Source organism: Calonectris borealis, chromosome 11 (assembly GCF_964195595.1).
Source record: "Calonectris borealis chromosome 11, bCalBor7.hap1.2, whole genome shotgun sequence".
Lineage (NCBI taxonomy): Eukaryota > Metazoa > Chordata > Aves > Procellariiformes > Procellariidae > Calonectris > Calonectris borealis.
The window spans coordinates 19740552-19763769 of record NC_134322.1 but is presented as its reverse complement, the minus strand read 5'-3'; the positions used below and the strand labels follow the sequence as shown (position 1 = coordinate 19763769).

Sequence of the window (23218 nt, the reverse complement as noted above, 5' to 3'; positions counted from 1 at the left end):
AACAGTTTCTGCGTTTGGCATCATAAACTTTGTGCCACAGAAATATGTTGTTCCATTAACATGAACAACCACAATGTGTTTAATGTATACTATTGTGAATATGGAAAAACAGGTTTCAGGAATCATGACAGTTATGGGCAGAAAACTATCTTTGTTAATCATGATGCATTTACATAAGGACAAAACTTTGACAGTATAAGGCACCCCCTCCCCTCCCCCCCCCCAAAAAAATCCAAACCCAGAGATTAATAACAATGTAGGGAAGATAAATGTAGTGATGGCACATGCATACTCCTGGGGTGAATATTTTATTCAGTTTGGACTGATTAAAAGCAAAAATGTGCTCATGAGCTAAACATATTTACGTTGAGGAGGTTTCTAGATTATGTATTCATGCCTTCATTAGGAATTAAGTAATGAAGATGTAGAAAATCAAAGGGAAATGGACAGATGAAACAAGAGTCTAGCCTTCAATTTTTGTTTTAAAACTTTTCTTACTTTGAGACTTCTGATGTAGAAAAGTTTAGACAAATGATAAAATGTTCAAATTATTTTCTGAATAGTTGGGGAAACAACACTAGACTATTTGTACACAAACAACTTTGAGGCATTTTGCTTTTAATTTGCATACAATTCCTTAAAGTGAATTCCACATGAAGAAGGCTGAGATACAACAGAGCTCGTTTACCATTTCACAAATTAACAGAACAAAGTAAACATCTGTCCTTCTTATTAACTAGCTTCCATCCCTTACTCCAACTTGTCACTTCCTCCTGCAAGTCTCCATGCCAGATAAATGCATGGACTAGTTCCAAACTCCACAGACGTTCACATGTGGACTTCAGTGGTACTGCAAATTATAACAGCAAGAAAAAATTGAAATAGAAAGACTTTAGATGAGCTTATATTCTCTTAATGTTTCCCAAATGAAGACCCAAAATTCAGAGTAAACAAATACTTCGGTTGTTCAGCTCAGCTATTCATCTGACTGTGGTTCCTCTATGGAGCACATAGCTAAGGAGAAAAAAGAACAATACTTTCTGTCAAATAAGAGGGGGCATTAAATCAGAAATAGAGAGGTCTCAAAATAACTGTGCTAAAATGGACTTCCCAAACAAATTTATCTGGAACACAATTTGAGCATGCTCTTTCCTTCTAAATACTGATGAAGTTTTCTAGCTATACAATTTCCATACATAGTTGCATTTGACCAGGCTTTTGGTTTCTTTCAAATTGGCAAATACCATCCCGATCAAAATATATTACAACAGTATTATACCTACAATAAAACACTGGCACGGTGCTAAGGACAGCATCGTCTTTCTTCGTGCTTTAATGAGACCAAATAATAGGTTAAACATAGGTTGAAAGGGAAGCAGTAACAAATCTGTCTGGCAGATCTTTCTGAAAAAGAGACGGGAATGTGAGGCTATCCAGATAAAAAAAGAGAAAGAGCTGCAAAGAAGCTGGACCTACCAATGGCAGCAGAAAATCCCTATCACTAGAGCTGTCTTACAGCAGTAAACACCAGTTTAGCCTTCTGCCTAAAAATTTACAGGAAGCCTTTTTTTTGTGTAGGAATTCTTAACATCGAGATTCTGTGACACTGCTCACAGTGAGTTGAGTGAAAAAAATGAAATAAATTGTGCTGAAATGGAAGATTAGAGAACTCGGAATTGCACATCTCTGATAGTAAGGGTTTGCATTATGCACACAAGCCTACCCATCACAGCACATCTGTTGATGCCAGTGATTCCATTTGGGATTTGCCAATTTTTTCATCTCATGATTGTGGATTCTCCAGCAACTCTACTGAGTCTGAAATATGTCAGTACCAGAGAAGAGACTCTAACAATAAAAATCTTTGTACACTTTAATATTTATTAATTCTCTAGTCATATTTTGCTATATATTTAACACTAGTGTGACAAAATTCCTGATAATTATATCTCATGCAGGTAACTTAAATGAGGAGTTAGCACTATCTAAGCTGGTAGACCTACCACTAGCGGGGGTTACTTTTGAGTCTACAAGACAAGTATTTCTGCAACAATGACAACTAGGTGGGTATGCATATAACAGAACAGGCTCAGCTGAATGCACTTGGCAGGTATCTAAATGACAGCACAGCCTTCAAAAGGACTGGAGTGGCAACATCTTTTGACCTAAATAGACTTGACATTATTGTTTAAGAGGGCTTGAGTGGAGTTGGAGGCATGTTGGAAATTGTTGTTAGGAGAGATGGTGTTTCTGTAGTTAGTCAAATAGTTCAGCTTTTGCTAGTTAAAGTTGCTGTGATTTGTGTTCTTTCTTTGACAGGGTAAAATGTGTTACTCACTCTACCCATATTGCTATTGTTTAGGTCACAACAGAGATATTGACAGCATACCGTACCTTTCTGTAGCTGAAGAGAAAGACTGCTGATAGATTGCTGCTATTCCTTCTCTGCAATTCCTTGGTGAGTACATTTTCATCAATACAAACTATGAAAACAAACTCCCTAGAGTCCAGGTTTTTTTAAAGTATATTACAGGTAAATCACTTATTCTTTTCTCCTACAATACCCACAGGTTTCAAAACAAAATAATTATAAATGAAATTATTAAAAGAATAACAAGAGTTGTGATAGTCTTTTGTTGTACTGGGCATTTCCCTTTTTTAACTAACATACATTCTAACAGAAATCCCACAGTACGAACCAGATAACTTCAATTAAAAAACAAAATGCAAACTATTCAGTCCAATGTTAGAGCATGTGTATGTGTGTATAATACTGTAAAAGTAGTCACACATTAGAGGTATATAATTGCAACAGCATTTTCCTTCATGAACCTGCTATTATTGAGGCAGTGACAAGGTTTCCATTTCTTTGTTTTCTGAGCTCTTTGAAGAATGGCTATTGCCACATTTTGTAAACCTAAATACTGTACAAGCAGAAGCTTGTTGGTATCAGGTGAGGACTAATACTACTAGTGCAAACAGGTGCAGAGACAATCCCTCCAGTTTTGGGGTGAACCAGCTATATAACACTGAAAGAGGACAGGCATCTTCTTCAAACCCACACTCGTGTGTTTCTCCACTCAGACATACATCCTTCTCCTTCTTGGTCTTCTTTTTACAAGGGTAGTTGGGGGAGAACCACCAGCTCATGTGATATTTATCATATGAAAGATTTTTTGACTGTTTTCCTGTTAATATTATGAATGTTTTGTAACAAGTCAAGGAACGATAAATACCTCAAGCATCAGGAAAGTGACAATAATACTGACTTAGTATTTTTAGTAAAAAGTGAAACATTCTCTCCTGAGATATAAGTCAAGGAAGGAACAGGAATGATGAACCTAACACTGTACCATTATTTGATCATCATGCACCTCAGCTACCAGATGAGAAAGAACAAGTGTTTATTGCCCTCTGCTCATCCAAAGCTATGATAGGCAGTTTATTTAGGTAAGTGCTTGGCATACCAGAATGTTGTCAGAGCAGTTCTCACTGTACTGTCCCCCTTTAGCTTATTTCTTTAAAAGAAAAGAAAAAAAAAGGGAAAGAAAAAAAAAAAGGAAAAAAAAAGGAAGAAAATCTCAGCAGGTTAACCCTCATCTTCTCTCAGCTCTGTGGGTAGAAATTTGTACTGCTGTTGGCGGATCTGAGCCAGTTTTTTCCTTGCCTCTTCCAGCTCTCTTTCCTTCTTCAGCATTTCTTCTTGGGCTGCAATGATCTAGAAAATAGAAGCATGAATTATGACAGCAAGGAATACTGTCTGTAAGACAAGATTTCTTTCTCTGTGACACCAGTCACAGGTAGGCCTTGAGCATTCTCCAGAGAAGCATCAAATTTCAATAACTTTGGCAGGAATTGCTCAAATTTTTCCAGGTTCCAGGACTATGCCATCAAGAACAGTATCGTATTCCCACTTGTTTCTTAAAGAGGACTAAAAAAAGAAAAAAAGAATCTACCAGCATAGTTTTACCATACATCCATGATGGATTTTATAGTGCTGTGCTCCTCCAACATTCATCGGGGTGAGGGGTTAGCACATGTAGGATATGCACCATGTCTTAACATAATGTTTGAGTGACAGTAAAACTGAACACTCATTACTGCAGGTATCCACAGTATTTTCCTGCATCTCAAAATGCCAAAGGAAAAATGACAGTACTTCAGACATGCAGAAATGATAAATTTCAATATCTTTTAAGTAGTGACCACAGTATATGGTGTTCTTCATTCATAACGGTAAATCCAGAAGTTGGTGCAACCTCAAAGCCTTGGAATCCATTTTTAAATATCGTTATTATCTCCCCATATTTATTATGCTCACAGTAACGAAATGTCATCAGTTCTTATCTCTCACTCTCTATTTACTTGATTATATACACACAAAACTAGTGTTCCATTAAGATTTAGGAATATTTAAAGTACATAAGAGAAGTTTAAAAAGAACTGTTAACTTCATCAGAACAACGAAAAAAAAGATATTGGACAAGTAACTGCTATTACGGTAAATGCTCAATGAAGAAGCGGAGACATCTTACAGCATATCACTTTGCTGTTATGTCAGTGGTTACCTAACAGTGAGGCATCAAGTAATTTATCATAGATTTCTACATAGATTTGTCTGGCCTGCAATGCAGCAGATGGACATTGTAACACTATGCTACATTTCTGTGATAGTTTTTCTCTGCTTTACTTCTTGGGTGATTGTACCAACCTGAGCAATGCCACCCACAAACTTTGTTTTGACCACAACGTCGTCATCCTCTGCTTTCCCAAATGCTGCTTTTTGGGCCGCCCTGACAAGATTGTCTGATGCTCGCTTGACAGCATTTCCTGCAGCCTTTGAAAAAGACAAAAGAAATTTAGTAGTAACAAAAACACATAACTGACATGGATTCATCGGAGCATCAAAACTAAAACATCTTTGCTTGACTATGCAGGAAAGGTGTGTTTTGTTATGTTTTTCCCAGTGAAAAGCAAATTAATCTTTCAAAATCAATGGTACAGAGAGGAACACAATTCATTTATTTAAGAAGCTGGAAGTTGGGAAAGTCACAAACGAGATTTTTTTCCCCTACAGCTTGAAATAAAACAGTGGATGAAATCGCGAGTTATGTTATGCACAACACTGATCAGATTTTTTTTTTTTGAGGAAGAAGAACAGAAAATGAAAGCTAGCATATAAGGAAACATTTTAAGGCAATGAAGTTTTTAAATTAATGGACTTTCATCAGGGCAAATTAGCCACTTACACAGCCATGATTATCTCACATTTAAACTTTTATTTCCTTAAAAATTCTCAGATTTCTAAAGATAAACAGTCAAACATTTGTAATACATCTTGTTGTCTAAACTGAGTAGCATCAGCAATTGTGCATCAAAAAGAAAAAGGTAACTAAGCTACCTGCATTCTAACATTGACAAAGCTAAGTTTGCTATACTGTAATACATATTGGCAGTACAGATTCCACACTGCATGCTCAGTAATGACCATGTCCACGGGCATTGGTTTAATGGATACAGAGGAGGATACCAGAGGAGTGGCCTTGGAATCTCATACTGTGATCCCCATGGAGATGAGTGGAAGAAGAGTCCTTGTCACAAACAAAATGCAAACTTCTACTAAAGCTAAAAGATGGAGCTGGCACCTTTTTTGAAGCACCGGGGTCTTGAAGGCCATTGGCTAGGAAATACCCTGTGCAGACAGGTGACGGTAGTATAGGGCTCAGCATCGTAAGATCTGGCACTGAATTTGCTCCAGTGTACTAAGAGCTGGTGAAAGTGGTGGAAAGCTGGCTCTGGGAGAAGAATGGTCCATGGTTAAATGGGTACTGCACATGGAGATGTAAATGAGGTCTTTCATATACCACTGGCAGTCCTTTAAATTTGTGAGTCCCAGATAAGTCTTATGTCTGATATTTTGTGTTTTAAATTGGTTGATACACCAAAATTTGACCTATGCCTCCTTCTTGGCTCTTACTGGAATCCTCTTCCTTTCCACCTCTTTATCTATTCATCAGGACAGAGGCAGGAAAAGAAACTTCTGGGCTGATATGGACTTAGTGCTAAGAGAGGTCATGGGTCACTCATTCTGAGGGACTGACTGGGGGACCTAGCTATATGTTTTCTACTCAATTATACATACAAATACTGAAAGGAGGGCCCCCAAATGTATTTCAAGTGCTTTAGCAATGAAACAACTTTAGAGAATGGGACAGAGCACCATTCAGACATATTTCCACCTCCTAAGCAAGAGGAACACTTAGATCACCTGTTACCATGCATAAGTCTTCAGTGCACAGTGGAATGCTATGGAGAGATATCTTACTTAATTGTGAAGAATTTAATTGAGATACGAGAAGCAACATGTTATCAACACTCCTGCAGTAACATAGCCTGCTCAAAGTGACATGAATTTATCACTACTCAAACTGACTTCTGTAATGCTGCACAGCATTACTTCGTACCAGGTACTCTCAAGAGCAACTGAATACTTCATGAAGAGAAGCATGCGAATGGTTAGGACTTGCTAGAACCCCTGCACTGGGAAGGTGCCTATCCTGTAAATGAAATTTGAGACCTGTGTGCTGCAGGAGTGGATTTGCATGTCATCCAGCTATTCATACTGTATGGATTTAAACCAGCAGAAGGAGGTGGGGACAGACATAGGTACAGCTGTCCTAGCTTAATCTACTGCCTAAGAAGTGTTAATTAGACTCTAAAAGTTTACACGGGGTCAAGGAGGACTGGATAAATTAAGAGGAGACAAGTCAGGGTTACTAAACATACAGAATCTGCATCTGGCTTGGGAAATTCCCAAGTTGAAAATGCTTGGAATCTAAGAACATAGTAGAGAATAGTATCACGCATGCTTACCCGGTTCTTACTTGCTTCTCTAAGCATTTCCTAGTGGCCACTGCTGGAATCAGGATATTGAATGGGCTTAATGAACTTTTGGTCTGATCCAGTAAAGCTCTTCTCGTATTAAACCCTAAACCCTAGTATCTAACAGCAAATCAGTCAACACCACCAAAAAACAACCTTAATGCTTTCACAATATGCAGAAAAAGGGTAGGTACTTGCAGTGACAGGCAGTGAGAGAGAACAGGAGTAGAGATCTCTGTCCCATAGTTCCCGATGTCCCCAGGTGTCATGTGTGCTGAGAACACTCGCTCCCACACAGGCCACTAGCCAAGACAGCCTGCTCTCACATGCTGGAGACACACCAGCACTAGGAGGGAGAGCCACATGGACCAGCTCTGAACCTACCCGCCACGTGCCCCCAGTCCTATTCCATACTTCCAGCTTCATCTCCCTTTCAGCTTAACTCTCTTCCCACCTGAGATGACCCAAGGACAAATTACTTGAAATTTGCTCTGCTCAGTCTGGAGCTTATCCAAAGAGAACGGAAACATTTCCATTTGTTTCATTAAGTTTTGGAACAGACTCTGTAACAGCGCATTCCAAGTTAACATTCATGGGAAATGCAGTTCAAATGTCTCCTCCCAAAGCTTGCAGTTGTTTGTGGGGTAGGAAAGAGAAAACTAATACACTCAAACTCCTGAACCTAATCTATTGATTAAAGCTATGTGAAAACATTTGTGCTGGGGGCAAAGCCAGCTGAAAAGCCTCAGTAGTTTTGGCAAATCCACCAGTAAAAATATTTGGTAGGCATCAACTCACTGGTTTTGCTATGATAAAGGACATTATTTCCGAGTGCAAACTTCTTTTCCTTTCATTATTCATTTTGGGACTAACATGAAGCTTGGTAAAGTGGCAAAGTTCAATTTCAATCCGTGCTTGGGCTCGTTTCCTTTTCACATTCCCTTCCCACTTTTCGTATTCAATGTCTATTTAATAATATTTTCCTACAATGACTGAGTACCCTGAATTTCCTGGCAGAGCTGAGAAAACACAGTCTCTAGTACTTGATTTTGTTTCTGTTTCTACTGTTTGTTCTGCATTTAAAATTCCTTCAGACTTATGTTGGCATTTGGATATTAAAGTGCAGGTTGCATTACGGTCAGAACTATCTTCCAGTTACTGATACCTCCCCCACAGACCCTTGACAAAGTCAATCTATATGAATCCACTACAAAGCACTAAAACCTAGAGATAACATTAACATGCCACTGTTTTCTATAGAAACAAACAGATTTTTCACACACTCATACATTTATTTTTTCCTCCTAAATATTTAACCCATTTTTCTACTTTGAAAAAATGATGACATCAATTCCTCTTGCTTAGACAGATACTTAGTCATATGTATTTCTGTTGGACTTGATTCTATCCATACATGAACTGTTATATTGACTGTCCATTAGTAGCATCTGTGCAAATAAGAGAAAAAGGGGAAATTTCACTATCACCAAAGATACTCCATGGTGATGGTACGAAAAAAGGAGCTGAAATAATTCTTACATTCCAGGCTGAGCCTGCAGGACAGGATGTCAGAGAAGGCTGTAGCCATTTTTAAAATGAACACCCTTAAACAAAACTTCTGGACACATTAGATTTTACCCATCATAACAGTGTTAATTCAGTAATAGTTCAGAGAAGCTCAACATGAAATGGATGTGTAATGTAAAAGGGAACCAGTTTCATGTAAAAAAGTTAAATCAGACTTTAGCTGAGATGTTGCATCAGCTCCTGTTCTTGTTTTTGTCCAACAATGAGTCTCCATTTTAGAAATGTTCTATCTACAATTGCTGTGTCTTGACTCCTAGAAACAAAGGAAAACTGACCACAACCCAGGCTGGCACTTAGGTAAGTACTTTGTTGAACATATGCATAATCTTGCAGAAGTCAGGAGGATACTTATGTGCAACCAAGTTAAGTGTGCTTACTTGTTTGCAAGCTCATTGGGAGTCTAACTGAATGCAGGATAATTGCAGAGAAACCAACTATACTCAGCCTCTATAAAAATGCACGTAGTAAACATTCTCAGCTCATGTATTCCTGTGGCTTATCACGAATACGAATCTATGAATATTGCACCTAAACCAGGGCTTGGCACAAGCCAGACAACATTTGCATCTCTCAACATCTTTTAAAAATTAAGACTAAAGCAAGCAGTGAAGTGAGCTGTAGCTACTGCTGAATAATGACAAATGCACAATCACTTCATCCTTGATGAATTAAAGTGCCCCAGAATCCCACAAGGAAGAAAAACAGAACAGAATTATGAAAATTCAAGAAACTATTCCTAAAATTTGGGGTTTGTTCACACAGTTCTAAAACAGCATTTACATAGCACTACTACGGGTTTTCAGTCATTAAGAACACAAGTACCTGTAGCCTCCTCATGGCTTCAGAGTCATGATCAGCCTTCACTTTGCAAGCCACAAGCAACTGTGCTGTAGAAGCTGCCACTTGTTTGGCGGATGAGATGAGCTTCTCCTCACTAGCGTGGCCTTGTACGGAGGCATTAGCTGCTTCACAGAGATTGCTGGTTGCAGCTGCCACCATTCGGGCCTAGGAGACAGTAAAAAAAGTCACTGTGTATTCTCACAGGATATTATTTCTTCAGAGAAGGTGCTAGTTTTCCTTAAGAGAAGTAGTTACTCACAGCGGAAATAAGTCCCTGAGACCACTGTCCATCATCAGCTGCATTTGCAGGGATTGCTCCAACCTGAAAAAAACAGTTGAGAGATGGCTTACAATGAAACAGAAAGTACAATTGCTTTGTCTCAGATTAGACAAACAGTAATCCATAAAAAAGGAAATACCTGCACCTGTGACTGTGCCCAGCGCATACAGGAGCAGAAAATCCAACTGAAAGTTGGTTGTCAGAGTAAGTGTGCTTGCAGCACACATCTGCCTGCTCATGTAGTGTCCAACTTGCTATGCTGCTTGAATTGCCCCATCCTTGGAATATGAGTAGAAGTCCCAGAGTAATGATTGTTGCAGCTGAGATTTTGGCTTAAGCAACAGTGGAAGCAGTAGTTCCTAATCTCCCGGCCTTTAAAATAACTTATTTCTGTCTCCACTACACATTTGGATTTACATCATTCCTGAATCTCTTCTGATTCTGGCACTTTCCCCTTAAAGACCACAGTATTATTTGCAGATCCTCCAAGCAGGCAAGAAACTATCAGTAAAAGCCATTCGCTGCAAAAATTCCTGATCTTTCAGCAACTTACTATAGAAGAGTGATGGATAAAGCAAAACAGCTAAATTCAGTAAAGCAGGCTAATCAGATCTGCTAATATGGCAATATATTTGACAGGTGTGCTTCTATTAAAACAGCAAGCTACAGCTTTCCTCAAACAGACAAATTAAAGTGGTTTTAGCAATTATCTGAACTTGGATGGAATAGGATGCAAGTGCTGTTAGCCTCAATCTGAAAGACACAAACAGAAATGTATCTGTGGGAGCAAAGAAGCCAAAACTACCTGAGGGAGATTCAGGGCTGGTACCAGGATAGAAATACATTCTTTATTATTCTGTATAACTTTACAGTGGTGGTGGTGAGAAAAGTAAAGCAAGCTGTATGTCATAATGAAACTAAATAAGAACAGGTTTTATCACATAAAAGCAGACTGCATAATAATCTAAGCGAAGCAGGTAAGTCAAAACTCTCATTTTTTGGACTGTCTCCACAGCCAGATTTCAATGGGTATTAATAATACCTTGTTTTATGCATTATTGATAAGTTCCATAGCTACAGCTTATGGTGGGTCTTTTCAAACAGTTACATCACTATTGTTCTGAAAGAAGTGCTCTGCCCTCCTGCTGGAACTAAAAGCACAAACTCCCCAGGAACGCTAGCTGAAGTAGACAGCATAGTGCCTTTGTGACAGGATCCATGACACAGTCTGCTCAGAATGAAGGATTAGATGAAATTGGAAACCATAACTATACAACAACAATGATCCTATCCTGTTGTTCTTACAGGCAACATATCTGTTTGATGTTCAGATTTTAAGTTTCAAAGTATATTAACTGGGAAAAAAAAACAGTGATGGATATGAAATGAATTACAAAGACCTCAATCCTGACCAGACCAAAAGGATGGCACATAAGCACTCTTTCCGTAGGTCCCAACAATAATTATAAGCACGTCCACTTAAATGTACTGAACTTGCATGCAGGCCTGTGTCCCCATTGAATCAGACAAGAAAACATTTAGGGCACAATTAATGAGACCCTTTGCTATTCTGGTCCAGAGTGGTATGTATACTGTGACATTTGTTTTTGAATCCCCAAGCTGTCTGTGGGACTATACATTACTAGCTTGAATCACATATCTTTGCAAAATGAAAAAAACCCCACAAACACAAAAACTCTCCACAGCTGAAACATTTGAAGAGCCATACACTTGATTACACTTGCAAGGTTTAAATAAACATAATTGTGTTTTTTTTAAACAGAACCAGGCCTGGGCCTGTATTGTGATGGGCAATGAAAAGATTTACATTTTCATTAGTCATTCCCAAGCTCCTTTTCTACTGTTTTAACAGAGAACAGTTAAGAGACTAGGTTCAATTTTCATGCTTCCCCCCGCTACTGTTGCTACTTCTCCTGCTTACCCACCTTTCCCTGTGCCACCAGTTCTCTCTGGGCTGCTGAAGCTGACTTCACAAGGGCACTGGTAGCAGCTGCAATGGATTTAGCTGCTTCCAGGATCTGTTCTTCAAAATCCAGAGTCTCATCTGCTTGCTATAACCGAGAAAGAACAATGTCACACATTATTCACCTGAAAGCAGTTGTATTTGCAAGATTGAGGACATATACAGAGTGAGACAAGAAGAATTTGGAACACATCAGTAAATTCAGTAAGACCTACAACATCATTTTCTGCAAAGGAGTTTCATGTGGATTAAAGCTGGGAGTCAACATAAGTGAATTTAAATATTAAGTTGCCCTTGTGGCTGCTCACACATGAAATTGAGTATTACACAAGATACTTAAAGAATTGCCTTCAACTTTCTAATACGTTACCTCCACTAGGGGTCCTCAAAAATACATTCAGAAAAGAGCAGTTCTGAAAAGAAATTCTTGTTTTTCCATATCAAGATTATCTTTGTAGTGCTATAATACCGGCTTTCAGAATTGCTAAACTAGGGAGAGCATTTTCTAAATACTTAAAGCATTGAAAAAGAACAGTGATAAATGTATACTGTCTCATTCACCTGTACTAAGAAATGTAATGTAGATACCAAGCAAGTGCATAGATTTAACAGCTTTTGGTAAGTAAGAGCTGTCATTTCACAGAAAGCAGCATTGTGAAGCAGTCCAGTTTAGTCATCTTGGAGATAGGAAGTTCCAAAGGTCTGTCTGGAACACTTCAGTCATCCAAACGTGTCTTTCAACAAGCATGTGCAAATTGAGAGATCCTGTTCCTAACGAGGTTTCTTGCTATTTAAAACGCAAATCTATTGTTCCATAAAACAACAACTTCCCTGACTTTCTAATCATTTAACAAATATTAACAACATTTATCCTTTTAAGCATGCTTACTAACTTCTGAACAGTTAACAAAATAGATAGAGATAAATGCTTATTGTTATTTTAAACAGAACCAGGCCTGGGCCATGTGTTCTGATTGTTTTTTTATACAAAATAAACCAAAAGAATGTATTTTGTTTGTGATCAAATCACAAGCCTACCAGAATCCAATGCAGTATGACCAGCAGGGCTAGTGGATACAATACCAGAACAGACCATCTTGTGAGAGATCAAGCTTTTGAAATACAGGTTTCTTCCAACTTAGGCAACCACAGCATTCTTGTGTCAAATAACTAACTTTAGGAACACCAGCTAAGTGGGCTTTGAGTTAGAAAACTGGGCACTTCATTTGCAAGTCTAAGCCCATCCATCTAAATTTAAGTCAGGTTTAGTTCTCCTGTTACTGCAATCTGATGAAATAGCAGTCAATTATAAAATAATAAAAGATAATTATGAGTAATTACAAATCATTACAAACCGGCACATCAAGCAGTGCTCAGTCCTACAGCACTTCACATGAATGCCATATAACTAAAACAAAGTGCAGGAGATGAAACCATAGCATCCATAGACACCAGAAAAACAGAATGATCTGAAAATAAACACTGATGTGTAGATGAAGTTTTTTGGCACTTTAAAGTTTTTCTTATCCTTTAGGAAAAGCCACCTAATTCAAGAAGAAGTATTTGTCTTGCCTTGCTATTGGGCTAATCCCATCAACTAAAGCATATGTCTTTGTAATAAGAGTATAAGAAATTGCTTTGTAAAGTGAGCAAGTCATGTTCGTGAATTTTTGGCAATGCTTGCATCATGACCATTATTATCTCTAAGTGGTAATCACATTGGTCCTGAATTTATGGCACAGGCCTCAAGTCTTATTTATAAAACTCTTACCTCAATCACGATATCACAAACCCAAAATGACTAAATGGAATTCAGTATTGTCACTATCAGATTTCTTTTCATTATTAAATAGATGCATTGTTGACTTTGATTTAAGTTGACAGACTTTAAACTGAAATATCAACAAAAGTACCACTGGATGATAGTCAATTTAACAGACTGTTACTGCATTTTTACTTTTAACAGACTGTTATTGCACTTTCACTTTTGTCCAAGGCTCCCTGTTACTAAGACTTTTTAAATTTCCATTTCCAACATAACAAAATATATTATGTATATTATTCTTTATATGTCAGCATTGTCAGGAATTCAAACTTAAGCAAGTGAGCATTTCAGTATCTGCTTATTTATTATAAAGGAGGTGTCATTCTTTTGTAAAGTTTAATAAAATGCCCATGGCCGTACTCTGATCTATTAGGCAGCCGTGTATATGCCCAAACAGTAATCAATTTGTGAAAAATCAGCCACCAAAAAGAGGCTGAAGAAAAGTAGTTGTCTGAACTCAGTTCAGCATAGTGAGTGGACTAAATATTGCACATAAGTGCTAAGCAAAAATGACTACTTTCAAAGGGAATGCAGAGAAATCAAATCTTGCATTACTGAGAATGCTATTGTAAAATGGCTGCATTAACTTCCACCGTGCAGCAGCAGGTAAAGCTCAGCAGGAAAACAGATAGCTAAACCCTAGTATCTCATCAGACAACAGATTCCCCCCCGCCCCGCACCATGTACCAAATAAATTTCTTTCAGGTTAGGGGGTGGGGAGAAGAAACCACACCCTGAGTTTCTCAAACTTCCAAATCCTACATTTCCTGTCATCTCATAACTACTTTTATTTCTGGAAAAAAAGAAAAAAGTTTTCTATTGACAGTTGATCCCTTCTGTGGAGAATTTATTGTTGAAGCAGCCTTACACACAGCACTCAAACTGTGGAACTTCTGTTGAGTTTTCATCTTTTCTAACAAATCCAGCATTCTCAGGTATGACATCTAAGGGCTGGATAGTCATGTTTGAAATGGGGAGGTAGGCACAATGCTCAGTCAGCGCTGTGGGTATGTTTACCTGCTGTACTCTCCAAAGAGCATTCCTTAGCAATAAGGACATGTAGCAGTCCAAGACTGAATGCAGCAAAATGCCCTACAAGAGTAGTAATTCTTCTACCCATTCCTAGTATTCACAAGTGTGTCCTGAACTGTCTTAAGTTCACACTCATCAACAGTACCCTCACAACGTGCGTCAGTTCACAGCCTTCAGGAACAACGTTAGGAGCAATGATGTGATACATGGCAGAAAATTTCATCTTGTAAGATTTTAGTTATTTGAGAGGGCTACTTGGGTTTCTTTAGAAAACCAGATCTATGAGACAAGTGATGAGCTTCTCCTTCCTCAAGCAGCCCCAATGAAGATCAGCATCTCTTTGTCTGCAAGCTTAAACTAACAAGCTGTTATTTACTATGTATGCGTATAAATGGATTGGAAAATGAAGTCACCAGAACAGACAAACCAAAATTATTAGGCTAGCTACCAAGTCTGTAGCATGAAATATCCTGAAAATGTTGATTGTACCATTAAAAAAAATATAATTTGAGATGTGTTTATACTGCATTTTAACCAGTTTTCTATAGAATCTCCATTATTAGGGGTAGCATAAATAATGTCAGGGTTAATAAGAGAACAAATGAGCCTCCAATCTCATTGCTAAACAGTAAAAAAAAGTTACAAAAGACAAACCATTTTATTTTGAAGCAGCTCTCATCTTCTATTTCATAAAGAGAAAACCAATATGGGTAAGTTACTGCACTGAGCCATGGAAAACACAATAACCATTTCAGTGAAAGTCAGTTCTTGGCACGGCTGCCACTCACTGTCATAAAAGGCCCTACACAACTTAAAAGTCCCTCCAAGAGCAACTCTACTGATAAAGGAGCCCTTCATGTATATATTTTAAATCAGATTAGATTAGGAGTCTGCAGGAAGTCTTCTAAACCTGCTTGTGAGTGAATGTACTCCTTCATATTGCCTTCTACTATGTTAAAACCCCCGGAGACAGGGCAGGACACTGTAGGAATATGTTTGATATATAGTTGGATTAAATAACAACCTAATATATCAAACATATCACACAGAGTCCTGCAGAAAAAGGCATCCAGGTTTGATTCATCTTGGGAAAAAAAAAGGACAAACTGCTGAAAGCTAACAGCAGGGAACTCTTATTGACTACTAAAGACACTTGTGTTTGGAGGCATAAGCCTGCATAGAAGCATGAAGAGCATACCAACAGAAAAGGGTAGGTACAGCAATGCTCTCTGCTGTTGTACCTCATCTACCACACCTTTTTCCTTAAAAGTGTTCTTTTTCCAGTATTACTGAAGCATGTAGTTTTTATTAGATAAAGTGTTTTTCTTCTTCAAAAAATTACTAATTTTGGGGGGTTGTTATTTTACAGCCTGTGGCATATTTGCATAACAGGAGGAATATGTGGCTGCATTGCAAGACACTTGACCCTCCAAAAATGGAAAACAGAAAAAAAAGAGTCCACACTCAGGAAAAACGTAACTGTGTTTAAAGGAAATAGAACAGCCAAAACTTGCTTAATAAAGATCTCACTGCTTCACAGAACATTCCCCACCTTGAACACTGCAATGAGAATACTGAACAGGTTTTGTGTTACAGGGAGGAGTAACAACACCTACTTAGGAGAGTCCTCAAAGTCCTTGCAAGATAAAAGCTCAGAAGAAAGATAGATATTAACAGGGTATCAATGGGGCAGTGGACTAGCGGACTAAGCATTTTAGGAGCACATTCACCAACAGCCAAACGACCAGGATTTAAAGCAAAACAGAATATGCATCATACAATAAAACATGGGCAGCAGTCAGCAGGTCTGTGTCCTATTAGAGATTGTTCTCTGGGATAAGGTGATTCCCAATAGTAGAAAATGAAGACATCTCATGCTATTGGTCTCAGTCTAAGACATCAAGGGGGTATGATAGGTGCAAAAATATGAAGAGAAAACAAGGAAAGGAAGAATTAAAACAATCCAAAAGTATCAAAAAAATTAAGATAGTGGAACAAATGAGAAAAAACCCTACCTTCAACTATTGATTTTTTTCTTTAGAGGTAATAGACAAACTGGAACACGCAAAGATGAAAATTTCAAGCCTAAATCAAATGACTCCCACTCCCTGCCCCGATAACAGAAGCTTACCCAAAAATAGAGAATCAGCCACCAATTAATAATGATGAAGATGATGGATTTCCTGCAGGCAGATTATTCTAAAATTACCAACTAAGGACTTCTCTGCAGGTTCACTTGATGATGATTACTGTTAACCAAGGCAGGATGTTGGTCTAGCTGGACCAGTGGTCTGTTCCATTGTAGAAGATAGCTACTATTCCGGCATTTCGTAGACTAAGCATAAGAAAAATCAATTGTATCAACCCCCTTACCTGGTCTAGGCATTCACGCTACAATACTACGTATGTTGTCAAAGACAAGCATCAGAAAGACAGAGCCTGTTCAAAGCAGGAAATCCTACTCTGGGAGGATACAAACTACAAGTCCTCAGCAGAAAAAGTGGTATTTGAGCCACTCTGTCATCTTCCTAGTACCTTTGATGTCTATTACAATCCATACGGTGAAAAGGATTAAACATCTAAAACAGGATGTAAAGGCTGTTTAAATCCCAAATTAAACGAATACTTGGATATGAATTTTTGTTTCAGAAAATGTCAAATAAACAGACCAATAAATCACAGGCAGACTGGATACTCAAATTAACATGTTAAATGAGGAGCAGGTGTGAGATCTGTATTCACTGGGAAATTACAATGACCCTGGAGTGGCTTAGATGTTGGAAGGAAACTGCTCCATGGTTACTAGGCAACACACATATGCTATTGTGCAGTGATTGTATAGAAAAGGTGATGGAGGACTCTTCCTCTCCTCAGACTCAGCCTGTGTCCTCTGCTCTGTCGAATCTCATTATAAAGGACCATTTTTCTTTATAAACAAAATAGATGTACTTGTTAAAAAATGCAGGACAAAGAGCTAATTTATTCCCATCACTAGGCAGGGGGGGTGGGTGGGTAGTCCTCAAAGAGCGAAGCTACCAAGAACTATTTCATCTGATGTTCCTGAATGACAAAATACCACCCTGCACCAAAAACAATCATCTAACACTGAATGTTCTTGAGGCCCTGCTTTTTAGAAAGACTTCTCATTAGCTTTAGTTAGAAAACAGTTTTGCACCTACAAGGCAGCATAAACAGGGAAGTAGATACATAGTCCTTTCCTGAAGTCGATTACATAGCCAAAGCATGATTTTCATTTTAAAGAGATGCAATTCTAGGCTACGTGGTAATTTCTTCTAAAACCTGCCTGTTATTCCGTTAGACAAAAGGTAGCAATTCCCTCTGATCCAGTCTTGTGAGCTATGCATGCAACCATAAGTAACAGCAGCTTCATTCCCTCTGTACCATGCATGAAAATAGTTGGCTTAATTTTATATAATATATTCAGAGACACGTTTGAAATGACCTGGCAACATGCAACACTTTCATAATGAACTGTAATTTATTTTCCTTCAGGAAAATTAAATAGAAATGGTCATACCACATATCTGATTTGATACTGAAGCAGCTACTCTTTTAGCATGGCATAAAATGCTATGTTTTTAATGTTAGAAAATCCTGAAGGTCTTTTGCATTCTGCTGAATCCCTTCTGTGTTGCTGCTGCTTTCTCCTGCTATACTACACACATTCAGATGAGAACAAAGGGTCTTCAAAGGAAAGCAAGTGAGAATGACTTTTCACATCCGTAAAACGTGTTTGGAAACAGAAAAGTAAATAATCAACAGTAACGATACTGTAACTCTTAAAAGCATTTCTAACATTTGGCTTTTCTTCCTTTGCCTCCTCATGGCTGGTGCTTGACTCACTCCCTGACAAGCATCTTTTTACCCTCTTCCTTCAGGGGTAAGTCCCATCCAGGGCAGTGTCTAGTGGCACTGATGCAAGGTTTGATTGTTTATACCATCATTGTGGACAGTAACAAAGTATACACCAATATATGGGCTATATGCATCTTCTGCTTTATTAACGTCAAAGAAACAATGGGGATGGACACTCACCTTTGGCTTGGCTCTTGGTTTCAGCTGCTCTAACTTCTTTGCTGCAGCCTCAATTGATGCTGCAGCCCCTAGTAGCTCTGTCTCCGCAATGACTGTTGGGTCTTCTGGATCCACCCACTCCGTCCCTGAAATTAATGGAGACGAAGACAATAACTTCAGTGCCACTGTGAGCTGCCATTCAAACAGAGTGATTTACAATCACACTTCAAGTGTCAAATACGGAATGCACGTCGTAGAAAGCTGATTTTAGTACCATACTGGCATAAAAAACTCTGTAGTTTATGTCACTGAGAGAAAAATGTAAGTCAAAGTGAAAAAAAGTATTTAGCAGGATTACTCTGTTATGAAAGTAACTTAATTAAGAACTGTGTAAGCAAAGCAGCTTCAAAAGGGATACTGTCTATACTGGGAGCAAAACTAGCTGTCACTCAACTTTCATTTATCAGAGTTCTTACTATCAGAGCTCTTGGTTTCTAACTTGACCAAGTTGTAAGGTACATTGAGAAGTCTGAAAGAATGGTAAAGAGGACATGTTATAGACAACAGATAATCATCCACAGCACACTTTTCAGAGTCTCTTTTTTGGCAGTGGTTAGAGATGAAGCTAGTATTGTCTGAAGAAAGCATGTTTTTGACAATGTGTTTCTAACAGCAACGTAGAGAAGGCCAAAGCAGTTTCTGTAACATATCCAAAGGTCAACTTTTTTTTTTTTTTTTAAGTTTTTGGCATTTCTTTTGGCTTAAAGAAATTTTGTAGGTCCACAAAATGAATACTTGGCTGGAGGTGATTTCAGATTTTTGGAAGTTCTCAGTGCATTATTATTTTCAATTTCATAACATCATTCTCTGGATGACAAGATTCAGAAAGCATCCATGTTCTGGATTAAGGGAAGCAATGAAACAGCCAAAAGGAAAATCAAATGGAGAGAGAAAAGGAAACCAAAAAGAAAGTTCATAACTACTAAGGGCAAGGGGAGGAAGTGGCGTCACAGATGGAAACAGAAAAGGATGGCAAGCAGGGTACACCAGGCAAAGGAAGACTAAGCTAGAATGAAAAAAAACAAAGGGGGAAAAAAAAAAAATCTCTTAAGGCCTTGTTAAACTTATTGAAACTGGATCAGAAAGTTTGGGTGAACCTAATATTAAAATATCAGCTGAAACATTAATCGTTATTAAGGAAGAGTGACCGGGGAGAAGGATACTGGCACTTTGCATCAGGAATAGCATATCCCATGTCTGATTTATCAAACATCAAAGGAAATAACCTTCAATGCTTATGGATCAACATTGCACCAGCTAAAGAATGAGGCAGTTTCTGCTATGGATGACAAAATCACAGGAGAATACAAAATAACTGGCTCCTATTTATGATCATAGAATCGTTTAGGTTGGAAAAGACCTTTAAGATCATCAAGTCCAACCGTTAACCTAACACAACCAAGTCCACCACTACACCATGTCCCTAAGCACCACATCTACGCATCGTTTAAATACCTTCAGGGGTGGTGACTCAACCACTTCCCTGGGCAGCCTGTTTCAAGGCCTGACCACTCTTTCAGTAAAGAAATTTTTCCTAATGTCCAACCTAAACCTCCCCTGGCGCAACTTGAGGCCATTTCCTCTTGTCCTATCGCTAGGTACTTGGGAAGAGAGACTGACTCCTTTCAGGCAATTGTAGAAAGCCATACGGTCTCTCCCGAGCCTCCTTTTCTCCAGACTAAACAACCCCAGTTCCCTCAGCCGCTCCTCATCAGACTTGTGCTCCAGGCCCTTCACCAGCTTTGTTGCCCTTCTCTGGACACGCTCCAGCACCTCCATGTCCTTCTTGTAGTGAGGGGCCCAAAACTGAACTCAGTATTCGAGGCGCAGCCTCACCAGTGCCGAGTACAGGGGCACGATCACCTCTCTACTCCTGCTGGCCACGCTATTTCTGACACAAATGATATGCTGGGAGAGGACTGAAGCCCGTGCTACTGTAACCCCAGTGAGCTATGTTTCATGCTGCTAATCCCTATATAGTACATATATATGTATTTTATATAAAATATCAAAACATTACCAAAGACAATTTCTCAGCTCAAATGGTGTACAAGATGAAGGAATTCTATATTAAACCTTAATATTGGCAGATAAGCAGGGAAAAAAGTATTTTTGATACATGCAGCATGTATAAACACAGTCAAAACCAAACTTGTAAAATGTAGCCGTTCCTCTTAAAAAAAAGGCATTTCACAAAGGTGAAAACATTTACATGCTAAATTGGTTAGAAGACAGAATTTTATCATGTATCTATAAATGAAAATTAGGAATGCAAATTGGGAATGGTTAAAAAACATTTTACTTTCCACAAAAAAGCTTCTAAAGTGAATAAAAAAAAAATCCCCTACAGGCAGTAAGTGAAAAAAGAAATAAAAAGTGAATTTTTATTTTAATAATATGAATTAAAATGCAAAAACTACTGGAAATGAATAAAAGTCTCCAAAGATAAGGACAATAAAAAGGTTTTTAAAAAGCATTTAGGGAATAGAAAAATTCTGATATTGGCTTGGCTTGTTAGCAAATGCAAACAGAAATTTCAAAACATAAGAAAGAGTGCAAAAAAGGCTGAAGAATTCAATAAATTTACCTGAACAGGGAAAAAGCATAATGTAGATCACTGTTATATGAAACAGAGTAACTATATTAAGGCATAGAGGAAAGAAAAACCATAAGAAAATAATAAGGGATTCCCACATATGAAAAGTGTTTAGTCAGCATTCTTTTCCAAGGAATGTGTACTGATAAAAGCAGGAAATAACTGAGGAAAACCTACAGTGTATATTACACAGAATATCAGAAAAATGAGTATAGTGTTCTCTGGCCTACCTTAGGAAAGAGTGATTGAAGAAATAGGAATTTACTAGAAGCCTTTGTTGGGGGAGGCAGAATTAAAAAAAAAAAGTGATTACAATGCTTTATTCAAAATATTTTACTGTAGCATTCTATTACCTATGAGATTAGAATGCTCATATGCCTTTCTGATGACTGTGAAGATTTCTTTAGACTAAAGTTCCCAGTAAATCTGGTAGTAGATGTGCTTCAGCAGTAGTGGTCTAATATTTAATAACACCACCCTTAATATGTATTAATCTCATTTAAAATGTAGAATGTTAGAACTGTCATCCTAAGAGTTCGCATGCATCACTGGACAAAGATTTTACTAAGAAAGTTGTTTCTGCTACTGTGGCTCTTGAGTGCTCTGTTTGATGGTTCCACCTTCAAAGGCCACGTGATTTACAGATGATTTACGACCGATTACATGAAGTGGGAGAGGGTCAAAAAGACATGTTTACCAATTCTGTGAACAAGTGAATACCAGCAGAGAAATTAAAAGAACACAAGTAGGTGTTACCAAGACACCCAGAACATACTAAAAGGGGTTTTGTTAGGTTTTGGTTTTGTTTTAAACTAAAAAAATGACAGATCATCATCCCTGGAGTAAAAAGCACACATACTGGTAGCCAGGCTGCCCCACTCACCTTTCATTGCTTCTGCTGATTGGATTAGCTCTGTAACAGCACTAGCAACCCGCTTGGAGAAAGAGGCCAACTGATGCTTTAGTTCTGGAGTTGTTTTTTGAAGGATCTAGAGAAAAAGATAAAATGTAATGATGCATATTAGTAAGGATTCCAAAGAACGCTGGAACGTTCCCAAGGCACACTAGTGAAAGCTTTATTTTATACAGTGATCGGCTGAGAGAAAACATGAGTCCAGTGAGAGCCAAACAACTGTCAATGAATCACTAGGAGCAAAGGCTTACACTGCAACATCTGATGCATACTAGGAAAGCGGCACTGCCTTGCAGTTCTACAGGAACTGACACTATTCTCCAGAAGTTCTCAGTACTAAAACTAGGACAGAATTCTCCAAAACAGAGGCACATGTGTGAGTATGTGGGAGGAATATGCAGCTTTAGCACTCCATTCTCAGATATTACAGTCATTATACTTCAGGCTTAGTCTTTCTAAACTGCTGGAGAGGAGCTGATTTTCTAGTATCAACTGGTTGGTCGCTATTTCTAAGAAATAGAAGTACAGAATTCTGCAAGCTAGCGCTAGTTGCTGTTCTGGAAAAAATCAGCAATGGTGAACACAATGGAAATGCCAACCCTGGGCAAGACCCTTAAACAGAAGGGAAAGACAGACACCTCTGAAATGAATTTGCATCAAGTATTAAACTGTGCTTCTTCAAATGGAAAACAGTCAGACATTGAGACAGTGAAGTTGAATTCTTCCCCTAAACAGGATTTTTAATTACCATATTGTAAGGAGAAAAAAAGATTAAGTTCTGGAAATTCATGTATACTCAAAAACTACTTCTGAGAGGAGAGTGACAGATACATAGAGAGATTTAAGAGCAAAACAAGAGGTTGAGTCTCGAAAGTCACATTCAGGTGTGCATTTTCTTAATGTTTTCAAAAACTCCCCTGGCAAAGCAGCTCTGAAAACTAGGTGCACATTGAAAATACATTTTATCTTTTTGTAAGCGTGCTTCCCATTTTGCAGTCAAATGCCTAAGCCCTTACTTTGACACAATAAATTAAACTGAATTGTTTTCTTAACTTTGCCTGGTCAGAACTCTGCCACAAGGAATTCTATCTCTCTGAAACTGCCATGTCAACGTATGGGTGGACTGGTCTCCTGCTTCCTAAGGATGATCTTTAGTCAACTAGTTTCCATAGTAAACAGAAGGA

At 38.2% G+C, this 23218-nt stretch overlaps 1 protein-coding gene across 1 annotated transcript in view; it reads right to left on the bottom strand.

Moving 5' to 3' along the window:
- Positions 1–2506: 2506 nt before the first annotated feature.
- TLN2 (talin 2) overlaps positions 2507–23218 on the bottom strand; it is a 211402-nt gene continuing 190690 nt past the window's right edge. The window contains exons 53-59 of the mRNA XM_075160321.1: positions 22005–22110; positions 18487–18611; positions 11536–11661; positions 9569–9631; positions 9292–9474; positions 4712–4837; positions 2507–3718 (exon numbers count right to left, since the gene is read on the bottom strand). Coding sequence (XP_075016422.1) covers positions 3590–3718; positions 4712–4837; positions 9292–9474; positions 9569–9631; positions 11536–11661; positions 18487–18611; positions 22005–22110 — 858 coding nt within the window. The 3' untranslated portion in view covers positions 2507–3589. The remainder of the gene's footprint in view (positions 3719–4711; positions 4838–9291; positions 9475–9568; positions 9632–11535; positions 11662–18486; positions 18612–22004; positions 22111–23218) is intronic.